General features: G+C 39.2%; 1 protein-coding gene across 2 annotated transcripts in view; it reads left to right on the forward strand.

The window, feature by feature from the left end:
• Positions 1-22,411, forward strand: part of LOC124620031 (serine/threonine-protein phosphatase 6 regulatory ankyrin repeat subunit C-like) — a 240,507-nt gene that overhangs the window by 168,527 nt on the left and 49,569 nt on the right. For both annotated transcript variants that reach the window (XM_047146700.1, XM_047146707.1), the window contains 2 exons: positions 9,010-9,429; positions 20,896-21,189. In XM_047146700.1, the coding sequence (XP_047002656.1) occupies positions 9,010-9,429; positions 20,896-21,189 (714 nt within the window). The remainder of the gene's footprint in view (positions 1-9,009; positions 9,430-20,895; positions 21,190-22,411) is intronic.

Genomic DNA, 22,411 nt, shown 5'->3' on the forward strand with positions numbered 1-22,411 from the left:
TTCGAGTGTCCATAATAAAAAATTCTATAGCAAGAGGAGTCGTCAGGAACCTCATCTGATCAGTTTAAACAAATAAAAATAAAATAAAAACAGATGATGTATACATAACATAATTATGTAATATACATAGCGGTATTACTACGAAGAACAATATCCAGTAGAGACGAACTCTGATGCAGAGGCGCTGAGTCAAGCTGGTCAAGCTGCGAGCTGTATTGCTGCGTGAGCTAAGACTGCAGAGACCAGAGTGACACCTGAGTTGCTTTGCTCAATGCTCTGGCTAGAGTTGAGAACGGTGGGGTGAGCGTTGAGCGGGCGTGTTCCGAGGGTGGGGGGAGCGGTGAATGGCCACCAGTCACCCGCTCCGAGACAAATCGTCCGTTCTCTTGCGAGAAGGTTGTTGCAAGTAGTTCTTATGTTCTTCACTAGGAGGCTCTCTGTCCTGTTGCTCGCATCAACTGCCCAGAGGGCAGGACGTGCCACTGAAACGATCGCCGACGGAGTGCGATGCTAAGTTAAGGTGCGCCAGACACTGCACGCAGCAGAGGAAGCACAGAGACGGCACAGTATATGTGAAACACAAAATCCAATGGGCCACTGCACAATGCAGGCAGCCAAGGTAGAAGCAGGAGAGAGGCCGGCGCTGGCTGTGTTGTGTGGTGTGTAGTGTGCTCTGACCAGTAGAGGCCCCGCTGATATGCTCCGTCACTCTCTCTCTCTCTCTCTCTCTCTCTCTCTCTCTCTCTCTCTCTCTCTCTCTCTGCTGTGGGAAACGTTTGGAGCTACCGTTCTTTTTTTCTGAATCACTGATTGTTCACTCCTTTGAAAGATTCAACTCTATGAATCAGTTCAGGAACGGATCCCCCATCTCAGTGCACATTTAAGTAAACATAATGTTGAAGGTCTTAGTTGTGATGGTGTCTTCACACAAGAAAGTACTTTTGAAGAACTCCACTTTGTGATCCAGTTTTTACTTTTGGAAAGTGTACAACTGACAGAAATGTTCTCTTGGGATAACGTGTCACCAAATTGTGGTAAGAGAGCACATGTATAAAAAGATATTGAACATTGAAAGCTGTCAGAGCTAGTGGCTCCTGCTTCTGACAGAAGGGTTGAAGGGAAAGGAAGACTGGTGAAGGAAAAGGACTGGTTAAGTTGAGAACTTGGGGAGAATTCAAAAAAGTTCCCTGGAACCCCAGATTGAGAGAGTTACTGGATGAGATGAGAAGAAAAGATTCGTTGTTGTAGGGGACTGCACCAGTTGAGACTTGAAGACCTGCAAACTTAAACATGGAAGATAGGGTAATACAAAAGACCGAGATTGCTGATTAAAAATCATCCACAAGTTAATAAGAGTTGAAGACTGAGTGCATTTTATGTGGTAAAGGTGGGGGGCGTGGGAGGGGTGTTGGAGGGGGAGGAGATTAGACAGGTCAGAAAATAAAAGGTACAGAAAGCTTAATGGTAGTAGGGGATGGAATAGTTACTGATAAGAAATGCTGAGATGGAAGAAATTCACGTAAATTAAGGTGAGGTAGTTGGTGAGAACCAAGGACATGTAATGCCAGTTCGCACTTGTGCTGTTCTGAGAATCTGGTATCTGGATGAAGGATCCAGATGGAGCTTGTGGTGAAACAGGCACTGATGTCATGACAGTCATGTTGTAGAATATGTTCTTTAACAGGATATTCTGTTTGCCAGTATAATCTACCTCTGCAGCTACATTCTGTATGAGGCTATGGTGAGGTGCATGATAGAGGGTACGTACCATTGCACCAGTTATTAAGGTTTCTTCCTTTTCCATTCACATGTAGAGCATTGGAAGAATGATTATCTGAATGTCTTTGTGCATGCAGTAATTACTCTGATCTTATACTCATGATCCCTATGTGACTGATATGTAGGGTGTTGAGGTATATTTCTACAGTAATCATTGAAAGCTGGTTCTTGAAATTTTGTTAACAGACTTTCTTGGGCTAGTTTATGTCTGTCTTCAAGGACTGCCAGTTCAGTTTCTTCAATATCTCTGTGACACTTTCTCAAGGATCAAACAAACTTGTGATAATTTGTGCTGCACTTCTCTCTATAGGTTCAATATCCCCTGTTAGTCATAAATGGTATAGGCCTCATACAAAGTCTTCCACCTGATTTACCCACAACTGAACCTATGTGATCATACTATTTCATATCGCTACAAAGTGTTACACCCAGGAATTTGGCTGATTCCAACAGTGGCTCATTGATGTTATAGTCCTAGGATACTACATTTTTTCATTTTATGAAGTGTAAAATTTTACATTTCTGAACATTTAAAGCAAGTTGCCAATCTCTGAATCAGTTTGAAATACAATCAAGATCTGATTGAATATTTATGCAGCTCCTTTCAATTAGTACCTCATTACAGATAACTGCAGCATCTGCAAAAAGCCTGATTTCATTATTAATCTTGTCTGCAAGATCATTAATATACGACATGAATAGCAAGGGTCCCAACACATCTCCCTGGGGAGTTACTTCTACATCTGACAATAACTCTACATCCGAGATATGCTGCATTCTCCCTACCAAAAAGTCCAAATTTCACTTGATACCCTCATACAATCATACTTCTGACAAAAGTCATAGGTGTGATACTGAGTCAAATGCTTTTTGGAAATCAAGATATGCAGCACCTACCTCATTGCCTTGATCCAAAGCTTTCAGTATGTCATGTAAGAGTAGTGGAAGTTGGGTTTCACATGATCGAAGTTTTAGAAATCCATGCTGGTTGGCATTGAGGAGGTAATTCTGTTCAAGATACCTCATTATGTTTGAGCTCAGATTATGTTATAAGATTCTACAATAAGTTGATGTCAAAGTTATTGGATGGTAGTTTTGTAGATCACTTTACTGCTCTTCTTGTAGGCAGATGTGATGCACTTTTTTCCAAGAAAGGGGCATGATTTTTTATTGGAAGGATCTACAATAGATTATAGTTGGAAGGGGGGCTAACTCAGCTGCAAATTCAGTGTAGTATCTGATAGGGATTTCATTGGGCCCTGGAGCTTTGATCAATTTTATCAGTTTCAGCGGTTTCTTGATACTTTAATACTTATCTCATTCATCTTTTCAGTGGCACGAGGATTAAACTGGGCCATTTCTCCGGGGTTTTCCTTTTGTAAATGAATATTTGAAAAATGGAGTTAAGCATTTCAGCGTTTACTTTGCTACACTCATTTTCAGTTCCTATCTCATTCAATAGGGACTGGATACTAACTTAGGTGCCTTTAACAGCCTTTGCAAATGACCAGAATTTCTTTCGGTTCTATAAAGGTCACTTTACAGTATTCTGCCACAGTATTCATTGAAGGCATCATACGTTGCTCTCTTGACTGCCAAATGCATTTTTATTTATTTATTTATTTATTTATTGTTCCATGGGACCAAATTAAGGACAAGTCTCCATGGTCATGGAACGAGTCAATACATGAAATTATAACACGATAGTAGAAACAGATAAAATGAAATATAAGAAACATATTCAGGCGACAAGTTGTAAGTTCAAATAAAGAAAATCAACAATGTAACACTGGAATTTGCTTAATTTTTCAGCTCTTCCATTCATTCAGCAACTCTCTATCTATAGCCTTATGCTTTGTTTTGCACCTATTATGCAGTAATCTGTTTCCCTAGAAGTTTCTTTACGGTGACTGGATACCATGAAGGTTCCCTCCTGTCATGAACTGTTCTACTGAGTATGTACCTATCCAGTGCATGGTCAACTTTTCTTTCAAACTTGAGCCAGTGTTCCTCTACATGCTCATGTCCTGTGCTGTTTCAGCTTCCTCATTGAGATATGACACTATTGGTTTTTTATTTAGTTTACTTTCTACAACTCAGCATGCCTGCTATATATTCTTACTGAACATATATATCTTTCTGGTTGTTTTATTTGTTATTTGTCCTTGGTAATCACTGTTTCCTCAACTGCACTGCAGCCACTGATGTAGAAGTTTCAATGTAGACATCCTCAAAGAGATCAGGTCTGTTTGTTACCATTAGATCCAACATATTTCAATCATGAGTAGGATTTCTAACTATCTGTTCTAGGTAGTTTTCAGAGAAGGCTACGCCCACTCATCCTAAAAGACAGCTTCGTGGTAGTCATGCCAATGAAAAATGCTGAACAGTATTTTGATAATAGCTGGTATGTGACTTGCGTTGTTTCACAGATGGCTCTCTCTTTGGTAGTGTATGTATTGCTAGTTACAGGGTGTGACATTTGCCTGCTTTATTTCTTCATTGATGGTCCTCTGTATTGACGTACTGTGTTGTGATACTGGCTGAAAAAATAGGGGGTGGAAGTGCAGTACCGATTGCTGTAAATGGTGTAGCTGACAGGGGCACAGTTGCATTTCACAGTTCTTTACTTTCACTTTTCACAATCCCCCCCACCCCCACCCCCCACCCCTCACCCCCCGCTATATTACACAGTTATATGGCCAGTGCACTATTGTTTAACTTTCGATAAGCCTCATTAATAGGTTTCAGGCAAGCATCCACATACTGCTACAATAGTTTACTGTTGAACATCTATGAGCAGTAAAAACCTAACCACACAGTTCACAGTCTTTCAGATAAATTTAAACAGACACTGTCATTGTTTTAACACATGGCCTGTTGGTGTAACACTTATTTAATGGTTAAGTAGATGCATTGGTGTTGATCTAACCAATACAGGTTACTCATCTGAAACTCGGCCATGGACTGATTGACTCTTGACCAAAAACTGGACATTTATACACCGGCACAATAATAGGCCGAATTATTAGTTTAAATGATGAAATTAACGTATACAGTTACTTAAAAGTACTTTTGACAAAACTGTTAATTACTTTGAAATTAATTAAGGACTGGTTTCACTAACATGTTTTCGAATAGAGAGAAATAGATCCTTGAAGTATACTACTAGTTGTTTCTACAAATGTTTATAATTAGTACAGAATTTATATTTGTTTATAAGTCAACAATAGACTTTAAGTTATGAAACTATTACTGATTTCACCCTATAACAAAAGATACTAACTAGGAATAATCAAAATAAATTAGAAAATAAATTACATACATAAAACTGAGCACAAAATTAGATCTGGTAGTATATTTCTTAAAACTGAGCTCCAACCTTTAATGGCAATTAGTCAGACATGGAAAAATGAATTTTAAGGAGTCAAATTGTTAAACAAGAGGGGAAGTAAGAATATCCCATTTTGCTTCTTCACAAGAGCTGGCATAAGTGATGGTAAAAGGACACACATGGTAAGTCTTACAGCAGGAAGAGACACAGGGGCATGAGCCATAGAGTAGCTAAATGGGTGCAGAATGCCTATAGGTTCTGATAAGGGTATTGCGAAGATAGGGAGGGTGATGAAAATCTATTTTAGGTGTGGTGGGCAAAATGTCAGACAGACTGGACCTCATTTCAGGGCATGATTTTAGATAGTCGTAACCTTATTGAAGTAGTTGATTAATACAGTCAGGGCCTGGATAATACTAAGTGACAGGAGATGTAATCCTAAGTTGTTTTTTGAAGGGATGAGCAGTACCGAGGCTGTATGTGTTAGTCTGGGAAATATGCTTTTGAACTAGGCTAGAGGGGTAATTGTTTCCAGCAGAGGCTGAGGTGAGAATGGTGGTGTATTGCTGTAGAGACTGCAGCTGATCAAATACGTTACCATTCATCACAAAGAATGGAGATTTCACATTTTCACCAAGTTCAAACCATTCCAGTAGTGAAGATGTTGCATTTTTGGACAGAATTTTAACCTATTGTGAAACCTGGAAAAATAATCTTGAGCTGGAGCCCAACCATCAAAGCTTACTGTGGAAACATCCTGATTGTGTATTGTTAAGGAATTCAGAACAGAACTATCTGTGATAAGGTGATGTTAACCACCTTTTGGAGTGCCCATGGTTTGATTTCTGCGATTATTGGAGGAACAATGCACTATCAACAGACTATACACCTCAACTGATAAGTAAGTCAAGCCTGAACTGAGAAAGTGATGTCTGGGATAGCAGAGGTAAGGTGTACTTCTTCTTTGTGACAGTGCTCAACCTCATATGTCACAATGAGCTATTGAAAAAGTGGGTTAAATGTCCTACTTCATCCTCCTTATAATCCTGATCTTGCTTCTTTTTATTTTTATCTGTCTGATCCAATGAAAGAAACTTTGTGTGGCATCAAGTTCAACAGCAACAAAGACATAAAGAAACTACAGGGTGTCCAGAAAAGGACTCCCTGATTTCAAAATTAAATATCTCAAAAACAAAGATCAATAGAGGAATGCAGTAAATGGTATGTTTATTGTGAAAGCTGTAAGAAGTTTATACAGCAGTTTGAAATAGTAGTTACAAAAGCTGCTAACAGATGGCGCTGTAATCGCCATACCTAATGCCTAGTATAAATAGTGATCCGAAGCCCAGAGTGATCAGTTCCACTATTGAAACGTGAAAGGAGGTTAGCGTACCGAAGGAAGAGATTAAAACCATGTACTCCATTCAACAACGTGTTTTTCTGGTGCTAGAGTACCACAGGTTAGAAGAGAGTCCTACAGCTACAAGGCAAAATTTTCAAGCACAATTTAATGTTCCAAAAGGACCCGATGTGAAAACCATTCGCACGCTCTATGCAAATTTTCAACGAACAGGCAGCGTAACTGATGATCTAGTGGGGCATGTTGGCCGCAAGCAAACCGCAGTTACGCCTGAAAATATCGCCACAGTTTCTGGAATTATTCAGTGAAATCTAATGTCATCCATCCATAGAATCGCATCTGAGACTGGTTTGAAGTGTTCCAGCACACAGAAAATACTGAGAAAGAGCCTACACATGTTTCCATTCAAAATTCAAACTTACCAGGCCATACCCGTACGAGCTGCACAACAAAGGGTTGCCTTTGCTAATGAGATGCTCACAATGATTCATAGTGAAGGATTTGATGTTGGCTGCATCTGGCTTACAGATGAAGCACACTTCCACCTGAATGGATACGTGAATAAGCAGAACTGGCGACTTTGGGGTTCCGAAAAGCCATATCGGTGTGAAGCGAAACCCCTGCATTCTCCTAAAGTTACTGTGTGGGCTGCAGTATGCAGCAGAGGCATTATTGGCCATTTTTTCATTCGAGAAATGGTCACTGGTGCACGTTATGTTGCAATTTTGGAACAATTTGTCGCCATGCAGCAAGCGTCAGAGGATCGACCAGGTACTGAATGGTTTATGCAAGATGGAGCCTGACCACATTGGACCGAACAAGTGTTTCGCTTTCTTGAGGAATACTTCGGGAATCGAGTCATTGCTTTGGAATTTCCCAAATTTACTGGTGCAGGCATGGATTGGCCTCCATATTCGCCGGATTTGACTCCCTGTGACTTTTTTTGTGGGGCACAGTGAAAGACGTGGTCTACCCGAAGCATCCCGCCATGCTGGACGAGCTCGAATCGGCGATCTCTGTGGCACATTTCGGTTGAGACACTACGAAATGTGATGGCGAATTTCATTCTTCATTTGCGCCACCTCTGTAGTGCCAATGGTGAACATTTTGAAAACATTGTGATGTGATTGTTTGCAAAGATTGTTTTCATACGATTATTTCACTTAAGTATGCTGATATGAGCTGTGCAGCGTACAGCGCCATCTGTTAGCAGCTTTTGTAACATTATTTCAAACTGCTGTATAAACTTCTTACAGCTTTCACAATAAACATACCGTTTATTGCATTCCTCTATCGATCTTTGTTTTCAAGATATTTAATTTTGAAATCAGGGAGTCCTTTTCTGGACACCCTGTAGTATGAAATAGGCTGTGAGATTGAGGTAAATAATTATTTGCAGAGGGGATAAGAAGAGTTGTAAGAATGTGGAACAAGTTCATAGAAGTTGATGGGACTTATGTGGGAAAATAGACCAAAAACATTCCATTTAATAAACTATTTGTGTTGTGCAGCTATTTGTCTGTTTAATTATTGAATGGTCTTCATAATGCCATTATCATAAAAACTCTCCATTAAATAAAACTGAAAATACAATAACAATATAATGGAAGGAAACATTCCACGTGGGAAAAATTATATATAAAAACAAAGATGAGGTGACTTACCGAACAAAAGCGCTGGCAGGTCGATAGACACACAAACAAACACAAACATACACACAAAATTCAAGCTTTCGCAACAAACTGTTGCCTCATCAGGAAAGAGGGAAGGAGAGGGGAAGACGAAAGGAAGTGGGTTTTAAGGGAGAGGGTAAGGAGTCATTCCAATCCCGGGAGCGGAAAGACTTACCTTAGGGGGAAAAAAGGACGGGTATACACTCGCACACACGCACATATCCATCCACACATACAGACACAAGCAGACATATTGAAAGACCAACAGAAAGAGGAAAATAAGACGACAGAAAAGATTTCGAAATGCAACAGTGACAATAACAAACGTAATTGTTGGATTCAAATTAATGATATCAATATAATGGAAGGAAACATTCCACGTGGGAAAAATTATATATAAAAACAAAGATGAGGTGACTTACCGAACAAAAGCGCTGGCAGGTCGATAGACACACAAACAAACACAAACATACACACAAAATTCAAGCTTTCGCAACAAACTGTTGCCTCATCAGACCTCATTGGTCTTTAAATATGTCTGCTTGTGTCTGTATGTGTGGATGGATATGTGCGTGTGTGCGAGTGTATACCCGTCCTTTTTTCCCCCTAAGGTAAGTCTTTCCGCTCCCGGGATTGGAATGACTCCTTACCCTCTCCCTTAAAACCCACTTCCTTTCGTCTTCCCCTCTCCTTCCCTCTTTCCTGATGAGGCAACAGTTTGTTGCGAAAGCTTGAATTTTGTGTGTATGTTTGTGTTTGTTTGTGTGTCTATCGACCTGCCAGCGCTTTTGTTCGGTAAGTCACCTCATCTTTGTTTTTATATATGAAAATACAATAATGCTGAAATATTGCATTTGTTCCAGGTTACTGAATTACTGGTTGCTGCTGGAGCTGATTTAACAGCAAGTGATAAAGATGGTCAGAGACTCATACATCGAGCATCTCTAGCTGGGAGCACTACTGGCATCGACAATCTTATAGATATTTGGCCTTCAACATGGGGCTGTGACCACGTTGGGAACACTATTCTACACTTTTCAACCAGATGTGGCCAAAATAGACTTAAGTGTATAGAGCACATTGTGATGCGGAAGCTGGTGTCTGTAGATGAGAGAAATGTGGAAGGACAGACACCACTAGCAACACTTTTGCAGCACAGTTCACTCTGGGACTCTGCACAGCGTGAAGTAGAGATCTTGCTGGCAGCAGGAGCAAATCCAACTGCTAAGGACAACAAAGGGAATACACCTTTACACATTGCATCCAGTGTTGGCAATGTGAAGGTATGATCAGGGCTTATCCAGCCTATCTCCTTGTTTTTAGTATTTTCAAAATTTTCTTTGCTGATGTACAATAGAATTTATTAAAAGAAACTTAATACTAGGACAGAAAAATATCCTCAGTAAGATTCTTCCCCTATTTCCTAAGCTTTACTGAAACTGTCCTGCTAACTTTTTCGGATTAACACTCACGGGACACAAAGTGATTGAAGTATTCATCTGGAAACAACCCTGTAGGCTGTCTGTAAGTCTTTTTTCCATGATATCTTTTCTTCCCAAAGTGCTATTTGTACAAAATATGCAGGTATGCAATAGAACTTCTGTTAAGTTTAGGAAGGAGAAGTCAGGAACTGGCAGAATTTAAGCTGTGCATGTGGGTCATGAGTCATGCCTCAATACTTCAGTTGATAAGTGCATTTCCCACAAAAGGGAAGGTTCCCATTTTGAGTCCCAGTCCAGCACACAGTTTTAATCTACCAGGAAGTTTCAAAATTCACACACTTCACTGCTGCGTGAAAGATTTGTTCTGGAAACTTTTCCATAGATTGTGACTGGAACATTTCTCCACAGTATTCTTTCTTACAGGACTGCCAGTTACACAGGGGACCTTCTGTGAAACTTGCAAAGTAGAGGAGAGGTGATGGCAGAACTGAAGCCATGAAGATGGGTCTACTGCAATGCCCCTATAGTACAATCGGTACAAATGTTGCCTGTAAAATTCAAGATTCCCAATATGTGTCCCAGTTTGACACACAGCTGTAATCTACCTGAAGGTTACATAGTAATTCATGGGTGTACAGCCAGATTTTGGTGTTCAGTGGGCACAATGTTTCAGCAAACCACCACATTTCTATTATCAGGATTTCTGCCAGTTATGTTGTTGATATATGTTTAATGGCTAACCAAATAAGCCACTATATAGCAGTCCTTAGGAAAAAAACATGTTTATATGTTTTAGTTCTTTGGTGAGACTCTCCATAAGTGAGACAGTATGAGTCTTACATAAAGATGTTTTGATCACCTCATTCCACTGCATTGGGTCATTGCAGTAGTCTGTGTGCAGGTACAAGATGATATTTGTCTGGTGGGTTGTGAAGACAGGGAAGATTGCTGTTGTGTGGCCTTCACATGTTTCTATCAGCTGTTTCTGAAAGTGTGAGAAAGTTCCAACACATTTTTCACTCTCAAAAATGTTTCAATAGAGAATCCTTCAAATATCAGGAAAAAGAATGTATGTGATGCAAGAAGTAATGTGTCCCTTACAATTGCTGTTGCCATCAGAGAAGAGAATGTGCATTTTTAGTCAGCACCTTATTTGCTGTAGACGATTTTGAGCATCATTCAAAGGTGTGTCAAGTGTTTCTCTAATCTATTTTGTTTCTTACTTTTAGAAAAATTGTATCACGCTCTTGCACTCTTGCAGGTAGTTGTTTCAAAAGACGGGTATATTTGCTACCTCCTCCCAGTATATTTTTCCTTGCTGACGTTTGTCTGTAATAACTTTTCTCTGTATGAAGACTTGACTACAACACAACAACCAAAAACAGCCTCCACACTGAACTGAAAAGTCTAAATGTCATTCAAAAAAGGTTTATTTCTCCAGCATTAAATTGTTTAATGCTCCTCCACTGCACATCAAATCCCATCATAAGCAACTGCCAAAATTCAAACAAAGTCTGAAAAAGTACCTAATGAAGAACTATTTTTATACAATTGACAAATTTTTGAGAGAAAATGAATAACACTACTAAACTTATAATTATTTTACAAATACTTATTTTGAGTACTATAGTAGGCATTCAGAAATTTGATTTTTGGTATTCATGTATTTATTAATTGATTGTAATACTTCGCTTAACTTTGCTTCCTGCATATATTACTGAGTGTACCACAACTTTTTGCCAATTAGGTATATGTTGTTAACTTGACATTTTATTTACATTGTATTTATTAAGTTGTATTTAAACTATGGACAATTTGACACATTCCATATCCTCATGATTCACTTGCTATGTGGATTTAAGGGAACAAAAAATAAGTAAATAAAATTAAGATTTTTTTTTGGGGGGGGGGGGGGGGGCACCATTGATATTTTTCATATTTTGGCTGCTTGTTTATGTAGTTCTGTGATTTATTCTTTGGCACTATCCAGGAAGTCAGTAATGTTTTTGGCTCTTATTAACTCAACAAACCATAAAAAAGTGTTGTACTGTATTAAATCAGTATCAACAACCTGTACTAATAATATCATTAATGATCTGACAAAATTTTGTGTGAAAACTCATCACACATCAGTGCTTTCTGGTAAGTCTTTTAGTTTCCTTCCTTTTCCTTCATTCTTTTATTCTTTAACTAAATCAGGAGGAGAGGAAAATGATCTACAACTTCTATAATAATTTTAGATCAAGTGTACATAAATGTCACTTGAACAGGCAATACTAATACCAGCAGCAGCGAGTACTGTTTGTATAAAGCGTTTATTTTGCATTTTGTTTACGACCTTCCACTAAGGAAGGGATTCTATTTGTGTTTATCTGCTCTGCATAGTAACTAACAGTTCTTGATAAAACTTTACGTAGTCTTCGTGTTAGATTTCTTAGTGTTTTCTTGATCGTTTAGAACAGAAAGCGCCCTAAAACCGTCTTTTGTTTGTTTCGCGGCCGTTAGCCACTAGTCACTTGAATCAGCAGTTGTCTTGTGACAGCCAGAGCGAGAGCACCAGCAGCAGCGAGTACTGTTTGTATAAAGCGTTTTTGTACTTATTTGCTGCGCTTAGCTTTTAAATAGTTTTTCTGGGAAAACCTAGCGTAGTTTTCGCGTCTCGTATTTCGGTGAGTGTTTCTTGATTATCAGAGTAGCTCATCAGAAGATTATCTTGGGAATTTGTCACCGTATAGAGTAGGGTAAACATAGTCATGTGTAGGGACTGTGGTTGTTGTGAGCGGACGCAAGGAGAATTGGCCACTCTTCGGGGGCAGGTGGAGGCTTTGTCTGTTAGGCTCATCGAGCTTGAGGCGCAGGCGTCGGCTCGTAGTGGCGTTGGGGCAACTGTGGTGAGACCTATGCCTACTTCGGTGGCCTTGGAATCACATGGAACCCCTGATGTCGCTGCGTCTTCCGGCAGTGAGCATCTTACCGGTCAGCCATCACTCCAGGGTGAATGGCGGACAGTGGTGGGCTCGCGTGTGCCTGGCCGAAAGGCGAAGGTGGGATCTGGCCGCGTGGCAGCTGCCTTACCCCTTTCCCCTTTCCAACAGGTGACTCATCGACGAAAGAAGTAGCTTACAAAACGCTTGTTCGTCCGATTCTTGAGTATTCCTCATCAGTATGGGACCCTTACCAGGTTGGATTAATAGAAGAGATAGACATGATCCAGCGAAAAGCAGCGCGATTCGTCATGGGGACATTTAGTCAGCGCGAGAGCGTTACGGAGATGCTGAACAAGCTCCAGTGGCGGACACTTCAAGAAAGGCGTTACGCAATACGGAGAGGTTTATTATCGAAATTACGAGAGAGCACATTCCGGGAAGAGATGGGCAACATATTACTACCGTCCACATATATCTCGCGTAATGATCACAACGAAAAGATCCGAGAAATTAGAGCAAATACAGAGACTTACAGGCAGTCGTTCTTCCCACGCACAATTCGTGAATGGAACAGGGAAGGGGGGATCAGATAGTGGTACAATAAGTACCCTCCGCCACACACCGTAAGGTGGATCGCGGAGTATAGATGTAGATGTAGATGTAGATGTAACTAATGTTGGAACAAAAGCTAACTGTAATATGTTTTCTCAAATGCAGCTAATTGCCTGTTGCACACCAAAATATTGCCGTGGATTGTTTTGTCACTGATAACGTAGGAAGAAACTGAAAAGCCATGGAATGGAAGACTTTAATGTTTCCCAAGAACTCAGGTGCACGAGACAAAGTGATGAAGAAGGCATAACCATGAGCACCAGTTCCACTGAGAATTTAGGGGCTTCCTAAGTTTTATGAAGAGAGGGTACCATTACACACCATTGGCCAAAACATTGGAGTTCCAATGTACCTACTAAGTTACTGAAGGACATGCTTAGCAATTACAGTGCTCAAGCCCAAATCAAATTTGCAAATCTTTTGATTTTGTATACTGCCTCAGCTACTTTAGGCTAAAGAATTGTGACACTCTTGTTAACTCCGATGTCGTGTTTCATTTCATCGAAGTTGCTTTAAAGGTATCCTTGAAATGCATTGGTAAGAAGTTTGTCTTGCTGACCTTGTTTCTGTAGTTCTGTTGTTTGCTCTTTGGCATTGTCCAGTGCATCAGTAATTACTTCTTTATTGTTATTAACTCAACAAACTACAAAAAGGCTTTGGGTTAACTCAAACCTAAGAAAGAAAGACAGCGCAGCACAGTTTCTACAATCATCTTGTAGACACCTGTTTTAGGAGTTTGATATTCTAACTGCTGCTTCCCATTCTATTTATTCCCTCATGAGCTCCACAGTAAATAATTCATTACAGTTCAAGAGGAATATGTGTGCGTAATTGCAATACCGGAAGGAAAAATGACATTCATTGCTCCATGTTCACATTACCTTTAGCATGAAAAGGGATGCACAATGCTGCAGCTAAAATTTTTGAATACTTATCTGGGGATATAAAATGTCTAACAGACAGCAAAGTGAAACTTGGAAATAAAATGAGAAAGTTTCTCCATAACAACTCCTCCTATTCCGCAGAAGAATTTCTATTATTATAATGTGTGGAGTTGATAGTCTCCCATCGGGCGCCTCCCCAGGTGGCGGATAGGGGAATGCTCTCCAGATATGGAGGGTACCGGGGAAATAAAATACCCGGGGTGGACCAAAACTATCAACCGAAATCCACTAACGTCTGCCTGGTATCCAGCGGTTAGGGGTCAGCGTCTGTTCGCCTAGATGGTGCGGCTGCAGCAACCTTCTTGATCTCAACAATCAAGTCGTATTCCTCGTGATCTTTCCTCGGAAGGACCACCACCAAGTTAGTTTTCAACTTGAAAACCAAACATGATGATAACACAAGGAATGAATCCACTACCCCGGGCACCAGTCGCAAGGCTGGCTTTACCTGGTCATCGGATTCCGGGGGAACAGGAGCATCATGTTACGCCTAAGGTTGAGAACCAGACGACGTCCAAATTATTACACACAAAACAAAGACACTTCATCGGTACACTTAATACTAATCCTCTTTTCAAACTGGGCAAGATCAAACAACTTACAGACGTGCTGCAAAAATTCCAGATCAAAATCCTTGCAATCCAGGAAACACGATTTACGGACGAAACCCATTTTGATACAGACAACTACAGGATCTACAAAGGAAAACCAGCAGTTAAAACTAATGAGAAAGGACTCAAACAGTTTGGCACAGCATTTGCAGTCCACAAATCTATCAGTGACTCTGTCATTGACTTCCAGTCTGCCTCAGAACGTATATCAACGCTCTCCGTCAAATCGGCCAACAAAGCATATACCTTGATCAACGCACACGCACCCACAAATAACTATAACAAGAAGAACTGCCAGAAAGTGGATGACTTCTGGAATGACCTTGAAGAGACGACAAACAAAATTGCCAAACACCATGTAATAATCTTGTTAGGCGACTTTAACGCACAATTAGGTAAAGAGAAAAAATACAGGAAAATCACCGGAATCCATACAGCTCACAAGAGAACTAACAAGAATGGGGAAAGATTGATAAGCTTTTGCGAAAATTTCGGCCTCGTAATTATGTCAACACAATTCAAAAAACCCAACAAGAAACTGTATACTTGGAAGTCGCCCAACACAATGTTGGGTGAATTCCAGATAGACCATGTGGCCATCTCCAAGAGTAACACAGCAGAAATTCTGAATGTGAAAACGAGAAGAGGATTTTTTGACTCAGACCACCATCTTCTACAGATAAAGACCAGATTACAACCCAATAGAAAAAAACCAAAACTAAACAAAGTGCTGAGACCAGACCCCGAATACATAAAACTCAACAAGGAAAACATCTTACAGGAAATTAGTCAGACAAACACCACAAACTGGACAGAGCTTGTGGACGTCCTCAAATCCACAATGAAATTGGGTCAACCCCCGAGAAGGAGAAAACACAGGTGGTGGAATATAATATGTGACCAAGCAATAGAAGAAAGGACCAATGCCTGGAAAAACTTCAATAGCCACAAAACATCAGAAAAATGGCAACAATTTCTAGTAATCCGAAAACAAACATCGAAAACTATTCGGAGGGAAAAAAGAAATTATGACAAACGGCGACTAGATGAGATAGAACAAGACTTTAAGAAGAACAACACCAGGAATTTTTATAAGACGTTTAAAGAACATATTGCAGGATACCAGCCACCCAATCTTTGCTTCAAGAAACTGGATGGTTCACTAGAAACTAACACGAAGAATAACTGCCAAATCCTCGCAGACTATTTCAACAAACTTCTCAACTGTGAAAGACCTACAGAGGACATTCACTACGAGACGTCTACACCAAATCCTGACGCTAAACTGCCAACCATCAACGAAATTGTAGAAATTATCAAGACACTGAAAAACAATAGTGCCCCAGGAGAAGATGGAATTATTGCAGAACTATGGAAACTAAATGATGAAAGATTAACAGGAAAAATTCACAAAATCATATTAAACATTTGGAAAACAGAACAGATCCCTTCTGAATGGAAATGCGCACTCATCCATCCACTCCACAAAAAAGGGGACAAAACTGAACCAAATAATTACAGGGGTATCTCACTCGTACCGGTCACATATAAAATCCTATCAAAAGTTCTCATGAATAGATTAGAAGAACAAGCTGACCCACAAATAGGAGAATACCAGGCTGGTTTTCGCAAGGGACGATCATGCATAGAGCAGATCTGGAATCTGAAAATGATTCTCCAGATGAGAAACACCCGAAACACAGTGGTTACTTTTGTAGATTTTAAAAAGGCCTACGACTCAATAGACAGAGTAGTGCTCTGCAAGACGCTGGAAGAATTCAGCATTGACAGAAAGACAAGAGCAATCATTCAGGAAACATTAACTGACACAGTCTCCAAGGTTAAATTTATGGGGGATATCTCGGAACCATTTGTAATCCAAACTGGAGTGCGACAGGGTGACGGACTTTCACCATTACTCTTTAATATCATTCTTGAAAAAATCATCAGGACATGGGAAAAAGAAGTCAAAGGAATCCAAATTGGCATTAGAAAAGATAATAGATTCAATGTGAAGTGTTTAGCTTTTGCGGATGACCTTGCAATCCTCACAAATAATAGAAAAGAAGCCACTAACGCCATAGAGAAGTTACACGAAATTGCACAAAGAACTGGCCTGCAAATCTCATATGAGAAAACCCAGTACATAGAAAGAGTGCCACAAGACAAATTGCCTATTGTGACAACCCATGGGAAAATCATACAAGTACCACATTTTAAATACCTGGGAGAAATCATTCAGCCATCAGGGATCAACCTAAAGGCCAATGAGGAAAGAATAAAAAAATTACAGAAAGCATATAAACTCACGTGGAACTATTATAACAAAAAGTCCATATCCACTAACGCAAAATTGAGGCACTACAACACTGTCGTACTTCCGGAGGCACTGTATGCATCTGAAACAACACAAATAGGTGGGCAAACTAAAATCAAAGAAATAGAGAAACAAGAAAGGAAAATTCTCAGGAAAATTTTTGGCCCGATACAAGAGCAAGGAATCTGGAAGAAGCGACCAACATCAGAATTATATAAATACACAGACAAGATTACAGATACAGTAAGGAAAAGAAGAATGCAGTTCTACGGACATATCCACAGGATGAATGAAAACAGAATTTCAAACCGAATTCTTAAAGTCATCAACTCAGGCAGGGGAAAAACAAAATGGATAAAAGAAGTTGAAGAGGACCTCAGACAAGCACAAATAACAGTAAACGATGCAGAAAACAGAACTGAATTCAGGAACATCATCAAAAAACATAAATTTGACACCACAACACAGAAGAGACCAGGATGCAAATGGACAGCGGAGTGAAAGAAACAACACAGTGAACACATGAAGAAAATTTGGGCTCAGAAAAAACACAAACAATCATCATAAAGGAATTCAAGTTCAAACGCTCTCTTAAATGGGAATAATCGAAAATAATAAATAATAATAATAATGTGTGAAAGATGGTGGATAGGAATAGCTTACTCACATCTGTATGTCTCTTTTGTACTTACAAATTAATTTGCAATGTGAATGTAAAATAACTTGTTCCACATCATTATGATTTATCATGAAAAATGAGACATTGAACATGGAACTAACTAATTACCCTCTAACAAGTCTGTCTTCACATTAACAGGACATTGATATTCTGCTTCGACAGTTCATTGAAATATGTACAAGGAGAAAGTTATTCTCATCTTATTGGGAACTGACTTGTTTCTTCTGTTACATCTGTGATACCTCCGTACTATGCTCATACTGAAGAAAGAGCATATACAAATTCTTGGGCCACAGAACATGATGACACATGCCAACTTGCACTTGTGCACAATCTGGTGCTACAACCCAGGTGCATTCAATGAGGGGTGAACAAAACATTGTTACATAAGACCTATACTGTAGCAGATAGAGAGAGTCTCACTCCAGAACTAGAGCATATAATAATGCTTTTGTTTAAATTTTTGATGTAATAAAAGCGTGATAACCTAAAAGTTACACAGTGAATTTTTGTCTGAATTTTCATAGCAAAATTAATGGTGAGAAATATACAAATGGATGTCCTGACAATTCAATATCTCTTGTGTTACCCAAGAGTTTCTACCAGTCCTCATCTTTTTACCTACTTGATCCTCTGCTGCCTTCACTCTTTCATCTTTCAAAGCTATCCATTCTTCTTCCACTCTATACCTTTCCATTGTTTTTGTCAGTTGTTCCCTAATACCTTCTCTGAAACTCTCTAGAACCTCTAGTTCTTTCAGTATATCCAGGTCCCGGCTCCTTAAATTCCTACCTTTCTGCAGTTTCTTCAGTTTTAACCTACAGTTCATAACCAGTAAATTGTGGTCAGAGTCCACATCTATGCATGGAAATGTCTTACAGTTTGAAACCTGGTTCCTAAATCTCTCTCTCTGGTATCTCCAGGTCTCTCCCACATATACAACCTTCTTTGATGATTCTTAAACCAAGTGATTAATTGGAATCTGTGCAAAATTCTACCAGGTGTCTTCCTCTTTCATTTTGAACCCCCAGCCCCTATTCACCTACTACATTTCTTTCTCTTTCATTTCCAACTATCAAATTCCAGTTCTACATGACTATTAAATTTTCGCCTCTCTTAACTATCTGAAGAATTTGTTTTTATCTCATTGTACATTTCTTCAATTTCTTCATCATCTGCGGAGCTAGTTGGCATATAAACTTGTACTACTGTGGTAGGTGTGTGTTTCGAGTCCATATTAGCTAGAATAATGCATTCACTATGCTGTTCATAGTAGCTTATCCACATTCCTATTTTTTATTCATTATTAAACCTACTTCTGCATTATCCCTATTTTGTACTTATAATCTTGTATTCACCTGACCAGAAGCCTTGTTCTGCCTGCCACCAAACTTCATTAATTCCTACCATATCTAACTTTAACCTAGCCATTTCCCTTTTTAAATTTTCTAGCCCAGCTGCCTGATTAAGGAATCTGACATTCGATGCTCTGATCCATAGAACGCCAGTTTTGTTTTTCCTGATAATGATGTCCTCCTGAGTAGTCCCCGCTCAGAGATCTCTGAATGGGGGACTATTTTACCTTTGGAATATTGTACCCAAGAGGTTGCCGTCATCATTTAACCATACAGTAAAGCTGCATACCCTCTTGAGAAATTATGACTGTAGTTTCCCCTTGCTTTCAGCCATTTGCTCTAGCAGGACACCAGTGCTGTTTTAGTTGATGCTACAAGGCCAGTTCAGTCAATCATGTAGACTGTTGCCCCTGCAACTACTGGAAAGGCTGCTACCCCTATTGAGGAACCACACATTTGTCTGGCCTCTCCACTGATACCCTTCCATTGTGATCTGACCTACTGGCTATCTGCATCACTGAGGCATGGAAGCTTCCCCATAAACAGCAAGGTCCATGGTTGATGGGGGGGGGGGGGGATAAGGATGAAACCCATGTTGGAGGATATTAAGGAAGTCAAGAAGATTGACAATCAATCTGTGCATAAGTTTCACAAGAATTTTTTAAAAGATAGTTAAATTCATAACAACACACTGACTAAAACAAACTATTTTAAATATCTCGGAGAATGGATAATGGCATTACAAAAGAAAAGAAGCAATAGGAAACGGAGTAAATAAAATGGAAGGGACAGTCTATACAGAAATACAACAAAAATCTTTTGTCCTGGGAAACAAAACTAAGAAAATATGAAACAGTGAAATGCCCAAGGAATTGTATGACGCAGAAACGCTTAAACTAACAAGAGTTAGAGACCTTGAAGGATTGGAAAAAGTTGAGAGAAGCATAATAAGGAAGATACTTGGACCTAAAAATAATAGTAATGGTGAATATAGATTAAGATAAAAAACAGAGCTCTATTTGAAAATGGAATAGCTAACTGATCTGATGAGGTAAATAAGACTAACGTTTTATGGACACATATACTGCATGGAAAATAACAGATCAACCAATCAGATATCCAACTTGCTGAACAGCTACAAATCCAAATTCACATGGTTTGCTGAAATTGAAAAATAAATGAAAAGCATTGGAATTAGAATGGTCACAATAGAGAAAAGAATAATTTTTAGAAAAGCAAGACAGAAGGCAGGATTTCAGGAAAGAAAGTAGTCTGAAAATGGAAGGAAGTGGACCTAGGAAGAATAGAAATGACACTCTCGAAGGATTAGCTGAGTAGATTTATATACTCTTAAAGGATGGAGGAAGTTGATTTATAAAAAACAGTCTGCAAATGGAAGGAAGTGGGTGCAGGGAGAAAAGGAGCAACACTCTCAAAGGAAGTTGATTTATTGTACCCTCCAAAGGGGTTATTCAAATAAATAAATAAAGTAATAATAAAATCTTGTAGATTGTATGTGATCTAAAATGCTACTGCTTTCACTGAGAATTATTTTTTGGCTCTTGTGTACAGCTCATTTCAGATACTGAACAACAGATCAAATTATTCATATTACCAATACTTTATCTAGATAGTGTATTAAGAATAGTCTACAAATATTTGTTGAACAGTATTAGCATTGTGTTATAGTACACTTGGACATTCAAAAATAAAATTAAACATGTAAAAAGTTAGAATGCACTTGAGAGACACTGTCAATATAATTAAATGATCTATTAACTTTAAAATCATGATGAATTTGCATGTGGAAGTATGGCATCACAATATAAAAACTCAGAAATTTAAAAGTATGACCTTTTCAGGTAATGGAGCTCTTGATCAAGGCTGGAATAGACTTTACTCTGAAGGACATCGCAGGTAAAACATCCTTTGACTGGACACCCAGTGCAGAAGGCATGGACCATCCACCACATCTAGCAAACCAGAAAAAAGTGGAAATAATTAATGGAAAGAACAATGAAGGTCATACACCACTAATGCTTGCAGCAGGCAGGGATATAGCCAGCTTACTCCTCAGGGAAGGAGCAAGTATTAGTGTGGAAGATCACAATGGGAGGACACCTTTGCAAGCAGCTATTGACCGTGGCAGTCATCGTGTAAGTTTCAACTGCATTAGTTTTTGCTACAAAAATAAAGTATGGTTATTAATAAAATGATTTGTATCTTTTTTTCGGTGTGGCTGTCATTATGAGAACAAAAATGAGAACAAAATATTTGAGTCTGCTGGTCCATTTTGCTTTAATGGAAATTATGATCAAATTATGAGACTGACAATCAAATAACTAATACAGTCAATGACAATTGTTGGTTTTGATTTGGTCAATAAACTAGGGATCATAAACATATTGAAGATATGACAAAAAGGAAGGTGGAGCTTAAAGTTCTTTGAGCTTAATTAAAAACAGCATGGTCATTAGCATACAGAGAGAGGGAAATGAAGGAATAAGGTATCATTTGGTATGAGTACAATGTAGGTATTCTATGGCAGGATGCAAACAATTTAATGAATAAAGACAACTTACTGTGTAGAGCATATGCAGAGTCATTAGTGGGTCTATAGAGGGAAGCTGAACATTGTATCCAAACTTGCATTATTTTTCAGAACATGTGGGTGCGTAAGCGCGCGCGGGTGCGCGCTCTCTCTCTCTCTCTCTCTCTCTCTCTCTCTCTCTCTCTCTCTCTCTCTCTCTCTCTCTCTCACACACACACACACACACACACACACACACACACACACACAGAGAGAGAGAGAGAGAGAGAGAGAGAGAGAGAGAGAGAGAGAGAGAGGTGTTATTCTGGTGCTGGTGTCCAGTGCTGCCAGATGGCACACTTCATTTCTGTGTATGTAAGTGGATTGCTCTGAAGAAAACAAGTTTGAATTATATTGTTAAAGTTCCTGTTTGTGTGAACTATACAGCTCAGTGCCTGCACTATGCAATGAGATGTTGTGTTTATTCTTATCAATATTTCTTTCATCAGTCATATGGAGAAGGGATGTCATGTATAGTTCAACCAAAATGGCTCATTTACATCTCTGACTTCAAAATGTATCACAGACATTGTAATGTAACTGTCAGGATTTACCACTTAAATACCCTTACTAATCAGAAATAATGACTCTGAGCATAACAGAGCTTGTCCCCCCCCCCCCCCCACCACCACCACCACTTTTGTAAGAACACAAACTAGAAGAACTTTACTTTTGTGAGTATAATAATAATAATAATAATAATTGTGAGTATAATAATAATAAAATACATCGGCTACACCACTGCAATTTCATAACCACTTCTACAACCCTCTAGATCACATAACATC

The sequence above is a fragment of the Schistocerca americana genome, chromosome 1, assembly GCF_021461395.2.
Source record: "Schistocerca americana isolate TAMUIC-IGC-003095 chromosome 1, iqSchAmer2.1, whole genome shotgun sequence".
Lineage (NCBI taxonomy): Eukaryota > Metazoa > Arthropoda > Insecta > Orthoptera > Acrididae > Schistocerca > Schistocerca americana.